This window comes from Toxorhynchites rutilus, chromosome 1 (genome assembly GCF_029784135.1).
Source record: "Toxorhynchites rutilus septentrionalis strain SRP chromosome 1, ASM2978413v1, whole genome shotgun sequence".
In the NCBI taxonomy this organism is placed as follows: Eukaryota; Metazoa; Arthropoda; class Insecta; order Diptera; family Culicidae; genus Toxorhynchites; species Toxorhynchites rutilus.
This window is the reverse complement of record NC_073744.1, coordinates 73,358,390-73,370,745: the sequence shown is the minus strand read 5'-3', so window position 1 is coordinate 73,370,745 and position 12,356 is coordinate 73,358,390. Positions and strand designations below refer to the sequence as shown.

The following is a 12,356-nucleotide window of genomic DNA, read 5'->3' as shown; positions in this document are numbered from 1 at the left end:
TTGTACTATATAGCGAGTAATAGTTGAACATAAGTCTACTCAGTACGCGAATGAAGTTACGACTTACGTCCATACCTTTTAATACCTCAAAGAAAAATTTGGAATGATTGTAACCTTTTCTGCCAAGCGTATAGCACCTTAGCAAGCATAGTTTGAGAAGTTCCACATACATAGCTAATGTTTGTCTCTAGAGTAAAACGCATTACTTGCATTTCAATATACTATACCCTGTTTGAGATGTTATGACTTTTCGGTAGAGACTGAATTGTGGTCTTCAACTGACATTCTCGATTTATTTTCAATGAAATGGCTAATTACAACATTCTTAGTTTTCAAGGGAATATTTGTATTTTTCAAACTGCATACATATTGAAAATATAACGGTTTCCAATCATTGCCATAATTAATGCTCAATTTACTTGTTCAATGGGGTTTTATACTGATTTGAATTTAGCAACACAATAAAGGCGTGACGTTGCCATTCTCAGTTAAATTTGGTTAAACTATTTAAAATCAAACGCAAAACTGTTGCATACGTTGTGTTTGTGGACTTTCGGTTCTTAACAGCAACAGCCGGGTTGTAACACGGAATAGTTAAGGACATCATGGGGGACATTTAAAACAGTACACAGATGACTTTCCTACAGAAATCGAATGCCACTGGATGCAGCATGAGCCATTAATGTACTGGCTGCTTGTTGTGTTTCCAGCAGCAAACGAGCCTCATAGAGCCAGTCGGAAGCAGCTTTCCGTGATGCGCCCTGAAGCAAATTCATGTATTGCACTGTTTTGACAAGATCACCACGATCCAGCCAATAGCGAGCCCGATTCAAAATGTCGTACGTATCCAGCTTGCTCACATCAAACGGTTTATCCTCGAGCTCGTCTTTTGAGATAGAAACATCAGGACGGGCGATGAGTGCAGCTTGCAGGTACGATAGAAAATACATTGGCAGCCGAGCTCCTGCGGCTGGAATTAACGCCAGTCGACGAGAAATTTCCTCTACCTTGATGAATCGCTCACGCAGAGCATCCTCCGGATAGACACCACGTGTTTTAGCTGTCTCGGGCAATCCTTTAAGCACTACACTGACAAGTTCATCACCTTCCGCCGCACGCCCGACGGCGCTGATTTCATCATTCAGAGGGCGCAGCTGTTCGCGCCAAGATTTTCCTGGTTGGCCAGATCGGATAGATGACCAGAGTGATTGGCAGGAACCCCACAAAGCTTGCGCTTGATGGGCACTTTTCTCCGCATCAGCGCGTCCTATTGGGATAAGAACAATTCATCATTAGCTTATTTAAAAAAAACAGGAAGTGGGTTATATCTGTGGTATAACTGCAAGGTTGACGTAGGACTATCATTGATTTAGTGATCATTTGTTTGAAGTTGAATCTGAATCCATTCTGAATGAATTAATAAATGAATATTTGGGGGACTTCGGAAACGAGAACGTTTCGTTGGAGGCACAAGGTTTCATACATCCAATATTGAATACGAAAATATTCTACTGATGTGGAAGAATGATCTTCAGGAGCTTTCCTGTTAATACCACTTGATTGAAAAATCACAAAACGAAATGCATTTGATCGCAGTATTATAATGTATTTTTCAATTCCAAGGGGAATTGGCAGATTATTTTGCAAACGGATTCTTCTCGATGCTCGATAACCAAAACGAAAAGAGTTGCGCGCGTATGTGGCGGCTGCCCCGATGCATCTTTTTCTGTGTACTCTCTTGATCGCCTTCTCTTCTCCTTCTGAAGGATCGGCTCTTCTGCGCTCCTTCACAGTTCGAAACACACTGAATGCATTTGGCCACCAGAATATCGCTTAAGTATGCTTTTTGTCCGTGATTGAATCGAGAGAAGGTGTGGTTTACTATGGCAATTTGGAAAACAAACTAGAGGCGAATGAACTCTGAGTTTGCAACATTCGGCGACTGAGCAATAATCGATTGAAAATTATATGATTTCCGCGATGCAAAACATTTTCCGTTGCTCGCGCATCCTATATTGGATACGAAAATATTCTACTGATGGGATGAATAATGTTAGCGCATAAACCGGGCTAACTGCGGTTGGAATGGTTCTGGCTAAGCACACTGTGGAAGTTAAAAACACAAGAGGTTATAGTCCAAATTTTCTCTTTATTTCACTAATTACGCATCACTTGGTAAGTCACTTCCACGTTGATGGTAAGGAAAAAACTGGCAAAGATGGATGGTCTGTTCTGCGTTCCCTTTGCATTTGTCAGAAAGTTGGTGGGGTTTTTGTCCTGTCGGCTTCGCTCGGCTCGATCGGGTGCTGTTCGTTGTTATGTTGCTGCTACATTCATCTCGCTCTCGCGCGTTACTAGGTGATGCGATGGAATGGAATAGACAATAATTGCTTCGGGTGATGATGGGAAAATGTGTATTGTAGACAAATGGAGGTTTCAATTTATATCGTCCTGACATGTCAGAACACGTTTTGCGCTCGCTGCGCGTGGCGCGAACAAATAATATTCAGAAGCTTCCCTGCAAATTGCACTTGATTGAAACATCTCAAAACAAAATGTATTTGGTCGCCGTATTATATGGATAGAAAACATTAAAACAAACTCTTTCGCTTGAATGTAATTTTCAATTCCTAGGAGAATTGACAGATTATTTTTCAGCAACGATAACATCTTTCCAGATTCTTGTCGATGCACGAAGCCCACCAGTGGTTAATGCTAACTCGATAACCACCTGTTAATTGCACTTGATTGAAAAATCACAAAACCAAATGTATTTGGTGGCAGTGTTATCTGGATAGAAAACATTAAAATAAATTCTTTCGCTTGAATGTAATTTTCAATTTCTAGGGGAACTGGCAGATTATTTTGCAGCAACAATGACATCTTTCCGGATTCTTCTCGATTGCTCGATAACCACCAAACGAAAAGAGTTGCGCGCGTGTATGTGTGTGTGGCGACTGCTCCGATGCCTTAAGCGGAACCAATTTTCGATGCAGGTACTTTCTTGGTCGCCTTATCAGTGGCATCACTCTCCTCCTGATGGAATCCCTTCCGGCCTATGGTGCACAAACAGGCTCTTGGTGACACCGTTCATCAGCGCTTTCACGATGAACGAAGTTAGCTTCACCACAACAGCGACAACATCTCCAACAGCTCCAATCGCTGTTCAATTATAACTAAGTGGATTTCCGAGCGGCGCTCACTCATATACCGATTGGTGATTTCAATAGCCTGTTTTGGAAGCAATTTTAAGGCTATTGAAACAAGCTTTTGGATCAAAAAGTAACAAGTATATAACACGCAGACATTTTATCTTTCGAATGAAATTTTTTTTTTTTTTTTATCTGTATTATAGTGATTTTCAACTCATTTGGCTGGTTCGTCACTTTTTACTTCCATTTTTGGAAGAATGTCGGGAGTGAGAATTGAACTCGTGACCTTTAGCGTGAGAGGCATGGATGTTACCACTACGCCAGATCGCCTCCCTTATTCGAATGAAATGTTTATCATACCATTTCATTCAGTTGTTTAGGAGCTACAGATCCCGTTTGATTTAGGCACGGTTCGATTTTGGCACATGTGCCAAAAACGAACAGTTTTTTTGAATCCTTTTTTTTAGTTTTCTCGTCCTTCATTCAATCAATTTGAGCTCAACTAAAAAAGATAATATGATCCTTTATGTTGCCAATATAAATAGTTGGAATCGGTCAACAGGTTCCGGAATATGACTGGAACATGTTTCGGTGATATAATAGGCATGATCGAAGCAGTACTTAGAACCGTGCTATGCCCATCATGTGACACCTCTAATTACTCGGGACATAAAAACTAACCCATTGGCGGTCATATCTGGTCATATGTCTATGTCGTCATAGGCCACATGCGGACCTGTTCCGGTTGCGTTCCGAACACTCCCGGGTGGCTATTCTATTATTGAACCTCTAAAATCTTGGAATCCAACAAGTGGTCAATTAGTGAACATAATAGGTGCATACGACATTTCTGACCTCATCTGCATGTGTCCTCAACCCCTTGGCAATCCGTTGTTTTCCCCCTTGATATCATTGGAATGTTACTTTCTTAAGGTGAAGGTCGATGGAAACCACAAAGGACTGCCTCTGCGGTTTTTCATCCCGCCACCCCGCATTTATCGAGGTACACATCTCAACAAATACGAACGTCTTGTACCTGAAATTGCCAGTTCTTGAGTGACTTGGTGGGTTTGGGTCAATGCTGGACCAGGAAGTATGATGTCCACCAAAATCAAATCTTCGTCTCCTTTTTTATCCAAAATCGACAAATCGTCATCTCCTTCTTCCTCTATGCCGTCACAGGCTTTGTCGTCCTTCTTCAGTACCAGAGCGATAATTTTCGCGTCTGAGTTTTCATCGACGCAAAATTCATCCTCGGGATATTCCATTGTTTCAACTGTGTCGATGCCATCTGGGAATTGAACAATATGCGCAAAGGAACGCCGTCTTCGTGCAGCAGTTCCAACTATTCAGCCTATATTTTTCCAAGATCGTTGAATCACTGTTTCAGTGACATCCATCCATGCTTCATGCAGTCAAAAAGAAACGTCTTTAAGGTTGTTTTTCTTAATCCGTTGCTTAAAGTCAGACTTATTGGCGATTTCAAGATGTAATTTGTCTTGATATCTTGTTTTGGTAATTTAATGACCTATTTTGAATATAATTTGAATGAATGACCTCTATCAAGCCGTCATCCAAAATCAGCTCATGTTGGAAAAGATGCGCCATACAATTGTCAAGAAGGAGAACGACCCTTTGTTCGATTCCCACTCTACTGGAAAATCTTCGAATATTTGGTACGAGACTCGTGAAACCACTTCTAAAATATGTAACGAGTCGTCCATGCATTTTTCGAATCGGCATGTTCAACAGGAATTTAAATGTTTTTGAAAGCCCAATGGGTTCTTAGTTTTTCTAACCATAAACATCGGCAATTTGTGAGTACCCGTAGCATTTGCGCATGCCATAAAGGTTATTCTATATTTTTCTATCTTCAGCCCCGGAGCAGTAGGCTCTTCAGTGTATACCATAGTGTACCCGAGTGCAAAAACTAAAATTTTCGTGTCATGTAATTTTTTATTGTTCCCTAAATATTTTTAACCACTAAAAAGTAAAAAAATATGAAAAAAAACCGTTCGTTTTTGGCAACACGAAATATTCGGATGCGTAGCCAAAATCGAACGGGGTCTGTGTTAACGCTCTCAGTCTCCGGCGTAACGCTTTCGTTTTCGTTTCGAAACTTTAAATTTACACCCCGGTATAGAAATTAAAAAAGTAGTCCTACGTCAAAAAACGCTTTCTAAGCGTGATTCAATTATAATCTTATCTCAATTATTAGCATGGTCATGCAAAGATTTTTTTATGTTTCATTCGATATAATGATATAATGATGTAATAATGATCTGAACGAAAGCTATTTTTCAGACTTTTTTTTTTGCAAAAAAAAACGATATTGTTTACCGTCGTTGACCACCCTTACAATAAGACAGATATATAGTTGAAGTCATTTTTGTTATATACTTTGTTTGTACCTTTCATTTCATCATCGATCTCTGGATATTATTAGCAAATGAAGAAATGGTAAGAGGTTTGTGTTTTGTATTGTTGATGAAGTGTTTGGTAGAAAGCATGGGGCACACAAAAAAGACAAGAACATAGATTACATTAGTGACACACATCGGTAAGAAGTCATAAAATGTCTGTTTAACTTAAACCAATCTTATTTAGTTGATAGTAGATGTTGTGCATAATAAATGTCGATGTACATTCTCGCGAAATTTACCTTTAAGAGCGGCGTCCATGCCCTTCAATTTGCCAAGCATTCCTGCTAACTGCAGTTTGTAGGCAGCTTGCTCGGTGGTAATCTTTTCATCCAATTCGCGTTGAAATTTGCGCTTCATTTCCAATTCCTTCTGCACGAGCGCATCGTTCAAATGGTCCGTGTGAGCTTCGGATTGTCGTTTCATTTGGTTCCGAAGGTCACGTTCTAGGTCAGCTCGAATAGCGAGAAGCTGCAAGCGGAATGAAGGATTAATGAGTACAATATATTGGATACAGCTAGATCTACCTTCTTCTGGTTGCGTAAGTTTAGCTCTCGTCGTTCTTTCGCGATTTCATATTCTAACTGCGCTTTGACAGCTTCACTTTGATCAGTTCCTCGTACTGCTTCTAATGCCCGTCTCAACTTCTGATCACCTTCAATTTGCAGCTTCTGGAGCTCCTTCTGATGAGCCACCACTTGCGTAAAGGCATGTATGATAAACAAGTCGAGATCTTCCTTAGCTATATCGAGCTTCCTCTCGTTCAAATTAATCCCGGGAAAGAGAGACTCAATTTCCTCAACAAAAAAGTTCCTAGCAGTTTCTACCTTTTTCCAGTACTTTTCGCCTTGATTAGCGAGATCCCTAGCTTTGAAGACCTCTTCTTTCGCTTTCTTGAGATGTTCCAAATACGCAGCTATGTTTTCACGGGCCTTGTTCTTCAACTCATCGGAACATTTGATATCTTTGCTATCCAAAAGACGATGCAGTTTCTCAATGTTATTCCGTGCTTCATCCGCGGCACTTTCTGCCGCTTTAAGCGAAGTGTCCCTCGCGCTGGTTCGATTGCGTAATAGCACCCAACTGGATGTGTCCAATTTATCGACAGACTCATCGACAACTTTTTTCACTTCTTCGGTGTAGTTTCTCAGTACTTGCACCGCTTTTCCGTATTCCTTGATAGCCGTTGCGGCAGCAACGTCTATCTGGCGCTCCAAATCACTGATCGATTTAGGTATTTCGCCTAGACTAGAAATGGTTGGCTTGGGCGTTGGTGCCATTAGAGAAGCATCTTTCTTAACAGGAGCTGTTGCTGCTGTAACTGGAATCTTCTCTGGAGTAGTGCCCGTTGCCGGAGTGGAACTTTTTTCTGCTGTTGGCTCAGGTTTCGACAAAGGAGGCGAAGGAACAGGCACGTGAACCAACTTGGAACGTGTCACCGGTGGAACATCTACTTCTACAAAAATAAATTTACCAAAATTTCAAAATTATCGACAATATCAACCAACTTTTTTCCGGTTTTTTCTCCTGCTCTCCTCCAGTAAAAAAGCTAGTAATGCTTGAAGTGTAACCACTGACTGTACTGGAAATTTCATCGAATTTCTTTGAAACGTCATTCAAAGGATTTTCTTCTTGCAAAAGCACTTTAAGCACTGGCTCTAGGGCGGGAGCATTTGAAACCAACGTTCTGCGGAACTCATTGTCGTATCTGAAAGAAAAACAAATTTCATCGGATATTACACTTTTTGAATTGAATTAACTTACTTGGCATAGGCAACCACTCCACCCCCAATGAGTAACGGAGATAACACGACCAGCACTTTTCCGAATCCTGCCTCGCGAAATTGAGGGACATTTGGAACTTGTTTGGTTATAAGATTTCGTACCAATTGGCCGCCCTGTCCCTTCATGGAATATTATTGAACAGAATTAATATACAAAATATGTATCAAGTTTTAAGTCAGTGTATTGTTTTTGAACTTTTGATGGCTAAATAACGGAAACAATCATTTTCACCATAGCTTTATATTGACAAACTGATTATAGGGAAACAATTGAACCTTTTGGTTTAAATATATACATCTTCGACTTCGAAATTCGGCATACATCGCCACAGTTTGTTTTTACACTTCTATCAGCATTGATTACATTTGTATCTCGCTTTTTTCTTATACATTGTGACATAACATATTCATCACTCTGCTGGTAAATTATTAGGCAAATTGCTTTGCGGCTCGCACCAATGTATGACGTACCTTCCGTCCGTTCAGGACAACCTTCTGCACCAGTAGGCGATACATCGTAACTTCGGAAAAATATTATTACTGGACCGCTTTGCTTAATACCTCCGATGTACACACCTGACCGCAGGCGACGACTTGCGGAAAAAAGCGATGGTCCTCAAACCGATGTATGAAAGACAAAAATTTTAATGTGTTGACCACTACATGGAATTTGACACAATGCTAAAAAAGGGTTCGATTCCTTCGATTCGAACATTAAGCACGGTACATGAAGTTTAGATTACACGCTGATTCAATTTTACCTGTTCGGATGAACTATTTATTTTACAGCAAACTTTTGGAGCAGCTCAAAAATCAAATAGTTTCCTCCTTCCTAACGATATTAATCTTCCCTGGTCCTTTCCTAATTTCTTCGAATCCTCTCCTACTGCTACTGTAGCTTAATATCGAAATTGCAATTGAAATATATATTTAATTGTTTCGATTGTATAATTGTGTCGAATTTGAATAAATTGTATCGATTTGAATAAACTTCAATAACATTCTCATGAAATGAATTACTCAATAGCTTACTGATTTTCTTTTTCTGTTTATTCTACTGCATCTTCTGTCACTGTAATCGGTTCTCGCCCATTACACCGACATTGAGAAATTAATGCCCAGCGGTGTGAACACACCCCTGCCCGTAACATCCGGTCAATCTTCCTGGAGTTCCGGATTTACCTTACTGGACTTCTAACACCGCTAGATTTGCCGCAGCACGCCTGTATACTTTGCCGTCTGCTGTTCCTATTTCCGCTTGACGAATCCTTCCATCCGCTCCCTTGATTACTTTCTGTACAAGTCCTCGTTTCCAATTTTTCCGATCCTTTCCCTCAACAAGAAACACTAGATCTCCGACTTCCAGTGGTTTTTTTTCTTCGAACCATTTGGAACGATGATTCAGTGTGGGTAGGTACTCCTTTGACCAGCGTTCCCAAAACTCATTGGCCAAATACCTTGATCGTTTATAGACGTTGCGTAGAGTTTCAGAAAATTCAACCGAGTTATCCAGGTGTACATCTTCACTTGTCGTTGTTCCACGGATGAAGTGGTTCGGAGTTATCGCTTCCTCGTCGGCTGATTCTTGTGGAATATACGTCAACGGGCGGGAGTTTATCAAGTCCTCAGCTTCTGCTAACGACGTTACGAGAATCTCATCCGTCATTCTTTGTCCGTCGTCCAATGTGCGTAGAGCCTCTTTGACGGACCGTACCATTCGTTCCCAAACACCGCCCATGTGCGGTGTTCCGGGAGGGTTGAAATGCCACGATGTAACAGGTGATATGATTTTCTCTGCACACTCTTGGTTGATTTTGTTTATTTCGCCTCTCATGACGGTATTTGCTCCATGGAAACACGTAGCATTGTCCGAAAATATTTGTTCTGGGACTCCTCGTTTGCTCGTGAATCTTTTGATCGCCATCAGACAAGATTGTGTGCTCAGACTATAGACCACATCCAAGTGTACGGCTCTAACAGCCATACACGTAAACACCGCTACCCATCGTTTCTCATTTCTGCGGCCAACCGTTACGTCAACCGGTCCCAGATAATCTATTCCTACTGCGCCGAAAGGTCGTAGGTGAGGTGTAGTGCGCTGAATGGGTAATGGGGCCATCATCGGTATAGAAGGTTCACATCGATTTACCTTGCACCACACGCATTCCTTGGACACCTGTCGGATAGCTGCACGCGCGTGCGGTATCCAGAATTTCTGACGCAATTCGTTGAACACAGTCTCTCTGTTTGCATGGCCAAACTTTTCGTGTAAGTGCATAATTAATTTTCTTGTTATTTCTTGTTTCCCCGATAGTATAATCGGGAATCTTTTATCGAATGGAATTGCTTCATTTATTTCCATTCTACCACGAACTCTCAGAACACCTTCTGCATCTAGTGTCGGAGAAAGTTTATACAGGCTGCTAGACTTTCATGTTGAAGATTTTCTGTGAGTGCGCTCATTTCGTCTGGAAAACTATCAAATTATGATTGCTTCCATAAAATGTTTTCTGCATGTTGAAGTTCATTTTGCTGAAGCGGCTGTTGAACAGTTGGAAATTTTGCCTTCAACACTGAACGTTGATACTCCGTAGCCTGAGAAGTAATGGTTGGCAACCCGGCTTTCCTGAGCCTACAATTGGTGACAAATTGAACAACGGTAGCGGTAACCCGCAGTAACTATGTCCAACAAGAAATTTTGCCCACGGCAACCACCTCATGGAACGACAATAATCCTCTAGCCTCCTCATTAGTCTCATCGATTGGGTCGGCAGAAGGCCACTGACAGCTCGATTGATAAAGTATCGTCGGACCATCTACCCACTCCGAATTCCTTTGTAATGGAGGACCGCGACCCCACTTAGTGAGCACGTCCGCAATATTTCGTTTCGATGGCACCCATCGCCAGTCCCTCATGTTGGTTAAATCTAAAATTTCTCCAACTCTAAACGCAACAAACTGTTTATATTTGTATTGATCGGATTTGACCCAGGACAGCACGGTTCGAGAATCTGTCCACAATGTAGTGCGATCAATCTGCAACGAAGTTGCTCCCAAAATTGTTTGGCTCATTCGAGCTCCAAGGACAGCAGCCAACAGTTCTAGTCTAGGGATTGACTGGCGTTTTAGTGGTGCCACTTTTGCTCGAGACATAATCAGACTACACTTAACCTCTCCATCGATAACTGTTCGCAAATATGCTACGCAACCATAAGCATGTTCACTCGCATCAGTAAATATGTGTAACTCGAGAGAATCCACCATCGAAGATACAGCATCACCCAAATAACATCGCGGAATCCGTAAAGCTTCGACATCAGGCAGCAACCCTATCCATTGCTTCCACTGGACCCAGCAGTTTTCATCAATTGCTTGATCTCATTCGCAACCGCTACGCCACAGGTGTTGAATGAGTATGTTGCCATGAATTGTGAATGGACAAAGTAATCCCAGGGGATCGAAAAGCCCCATTACACAGGATAAAACATTTCTCTTTGTAGGCTGCTTTCCCTCATACAGATACTCTTGAATTTCTGCACGGTGTGTTATGGAGAAGGCTAAGGCATCTAACTCCTGATCCCAGATAATCCCGAGTACCCGTTCATTAGAAGTATGTTTGTCTTGGTTGAAAACGACTGGTTCCACGGGTTTAATTTCTCCCAACGCAGTGAGAACTTCCGGCGAGTTCGACACCCAATTTCGAATGTCAAAACCGCCTTGTTTATGAATGAACCTCACCTGCTTCGCTCGTTCTACTGCTTCTTCGACAGTGTCCACGCTGTCAAAATAATCATCAACATAGTGTCGAGTAATGATGGCCGCTGCCGCTTCCGGGTATTGAACTGCATGCTCCTCCGCATTCCGGTTCTTTATGTATTGTGCTGATGCAGGGGAGCATGTTGAACCGAACGTAGCGACGTCCTTGACGAATACTCTTGGTGATTCACTGCTGTCCTTCCGAAACAGGAACCATTGTGCTGATTTATCCTTGGATATAATTTTCATTTGGTGATACATCTCTCGGATGTCACCGCCGAATGCAATCCTCTTCTCGCGGAAGATGATCAGTACCGATAATAATGGCACTAGAAGGTCTGGCCCTTTCAGTAGCATTGAATTTAGCGAGACTCCTTGGACGGTTGCTGCTGCGTCCCATATTAGCCGGACTTTTCCAGGTTTCTTCGGATTCAAAACCACGTTCAGGGGAAGGAACCACACTCTGTTGCGGTCTGTACTGGTTAATTCTTCTTCGGTGGCTAGATGTGCATATTCTTTAGCAACGTAGTCTTCGACTTGGTTCCGAACATGTTGATACAACTCCGGCGATTTCTCTAGTCTTTTCTCTAGCTGCTTTAACCGCTTCAATGTCATTGGATAACTTGGATAAAACGTCATCCTTTCTCCATATAAGTCCTGTCTCAAATCGTTCACCCACGCGTTTCGTAGTTTGCTCTAATATCGAGCGAGCCCTTTGGTCCTCAGTCGATTCTTGACGCACTCGCACCAGAGATTCTTCGAGTGCGTAATGGTTCTTTAAGAGATCATGAAGCTCTTCATTGGAGACCTCTCGGTGGCAGCCTAGTAAATTGTCTCGTGACTCAGAATTTGCTCGTCGTGGCCCATAAACTGTCCAACCGAGTTTGCAGCGGACAGCGATTGGTTCGCTTGTAGTGCCGATCTTCGCTTCCAGGGGGGCAAACGAGTGGATGTTGCCTAGCCCTATTAATATTCCTGGACGACCATCGTATGATGTAATTGGTAATCCGCGCATGTGATTGTACCGTGCCGATAATTCGTTCGTGCCGCGTTCAAAGTTTGGTGCGGCAATTTCAATTTTTCGACAGTGTACACAGACTGTAGCAAAGTTTTCTCAGGGTTCTTTTCACCAACAGCAGAAGTCCAAAGGTTCATACGTCTTGAATTTTTCTCCACTCTATAAACGTCTGCAGTCCAGTTTAGAACAAGCTTTTCTTTCACTCCAACGAGTCCCAAACGATCTG

General features: G+C 42.0%; 2 protein-coding genes across 4 annotated transcripts; both read right to left on the bottom strand.

Moving 5' to 3' along the window:
- Nucleotides 1-279: 279 nt before the first annotated feature.
- Nucleotides 280-8,038, bottom strand: LOC129773410 (MICOS complex subunit Mic60). Of its 3 annotated transcripts, none has more exons than XM_055777024.1 (7): nucleotides 7,828-8,038; nucleotides 7,337-7,476; nucleotides 7,081-7,280; nucleotides 6,100-7,022; nucleotides 5,815-6,043; nucleotides 5,564-5,584; nucleotides 280-1,267 (listed from the first exon to the last, which is right to left on the bottom strand). In XM_055777024.1, exons 1-7 carry the CDS (start codon nucleotides 7,870-7,872, stop codon nucleotides 642-644), a joined length of 2,184 nt encoding a protein of 727 aa, XP_055632999.1. In that variant the 5' UTR covers nucleotides 7,873-8,038; the 3' UTR covers nucleotides 280-641. The 3 variants fall into 3 exon arrangements, with proteins under 3 accessions (XP_055632999.1, XP_055632991.1, XP_055633001.1); XM_055777016.1 differs by having other exon boundaries at nucleotides 6,100-7,028; nucleotides 7,828-8,037; XM_055777026.1 differs by lacking the exon at nucleotides 5,564-5,584 and having other exon boundaries at nucleotides 6,100-7,028; nucleotides 7,828-8,037.
- Nucleotides 8,039-8,539: 501 nt separating this feature from the next.
- LOC129761072 (uncharacterized) lies at nucleotides 8,540-9,634 on the bottom strand. The gene has a single exon (XM_055758774.1). It carries the CDS (start codon nucleotides 9,632-9,634, stop codon nucleotides 8,540-8,542), a length of 1,095 nt encoding a protein of 364 aa, XP_055614749.1.
- Nucleotides 9,635-12,356: the final 2,722 nt, after the last annotated feature.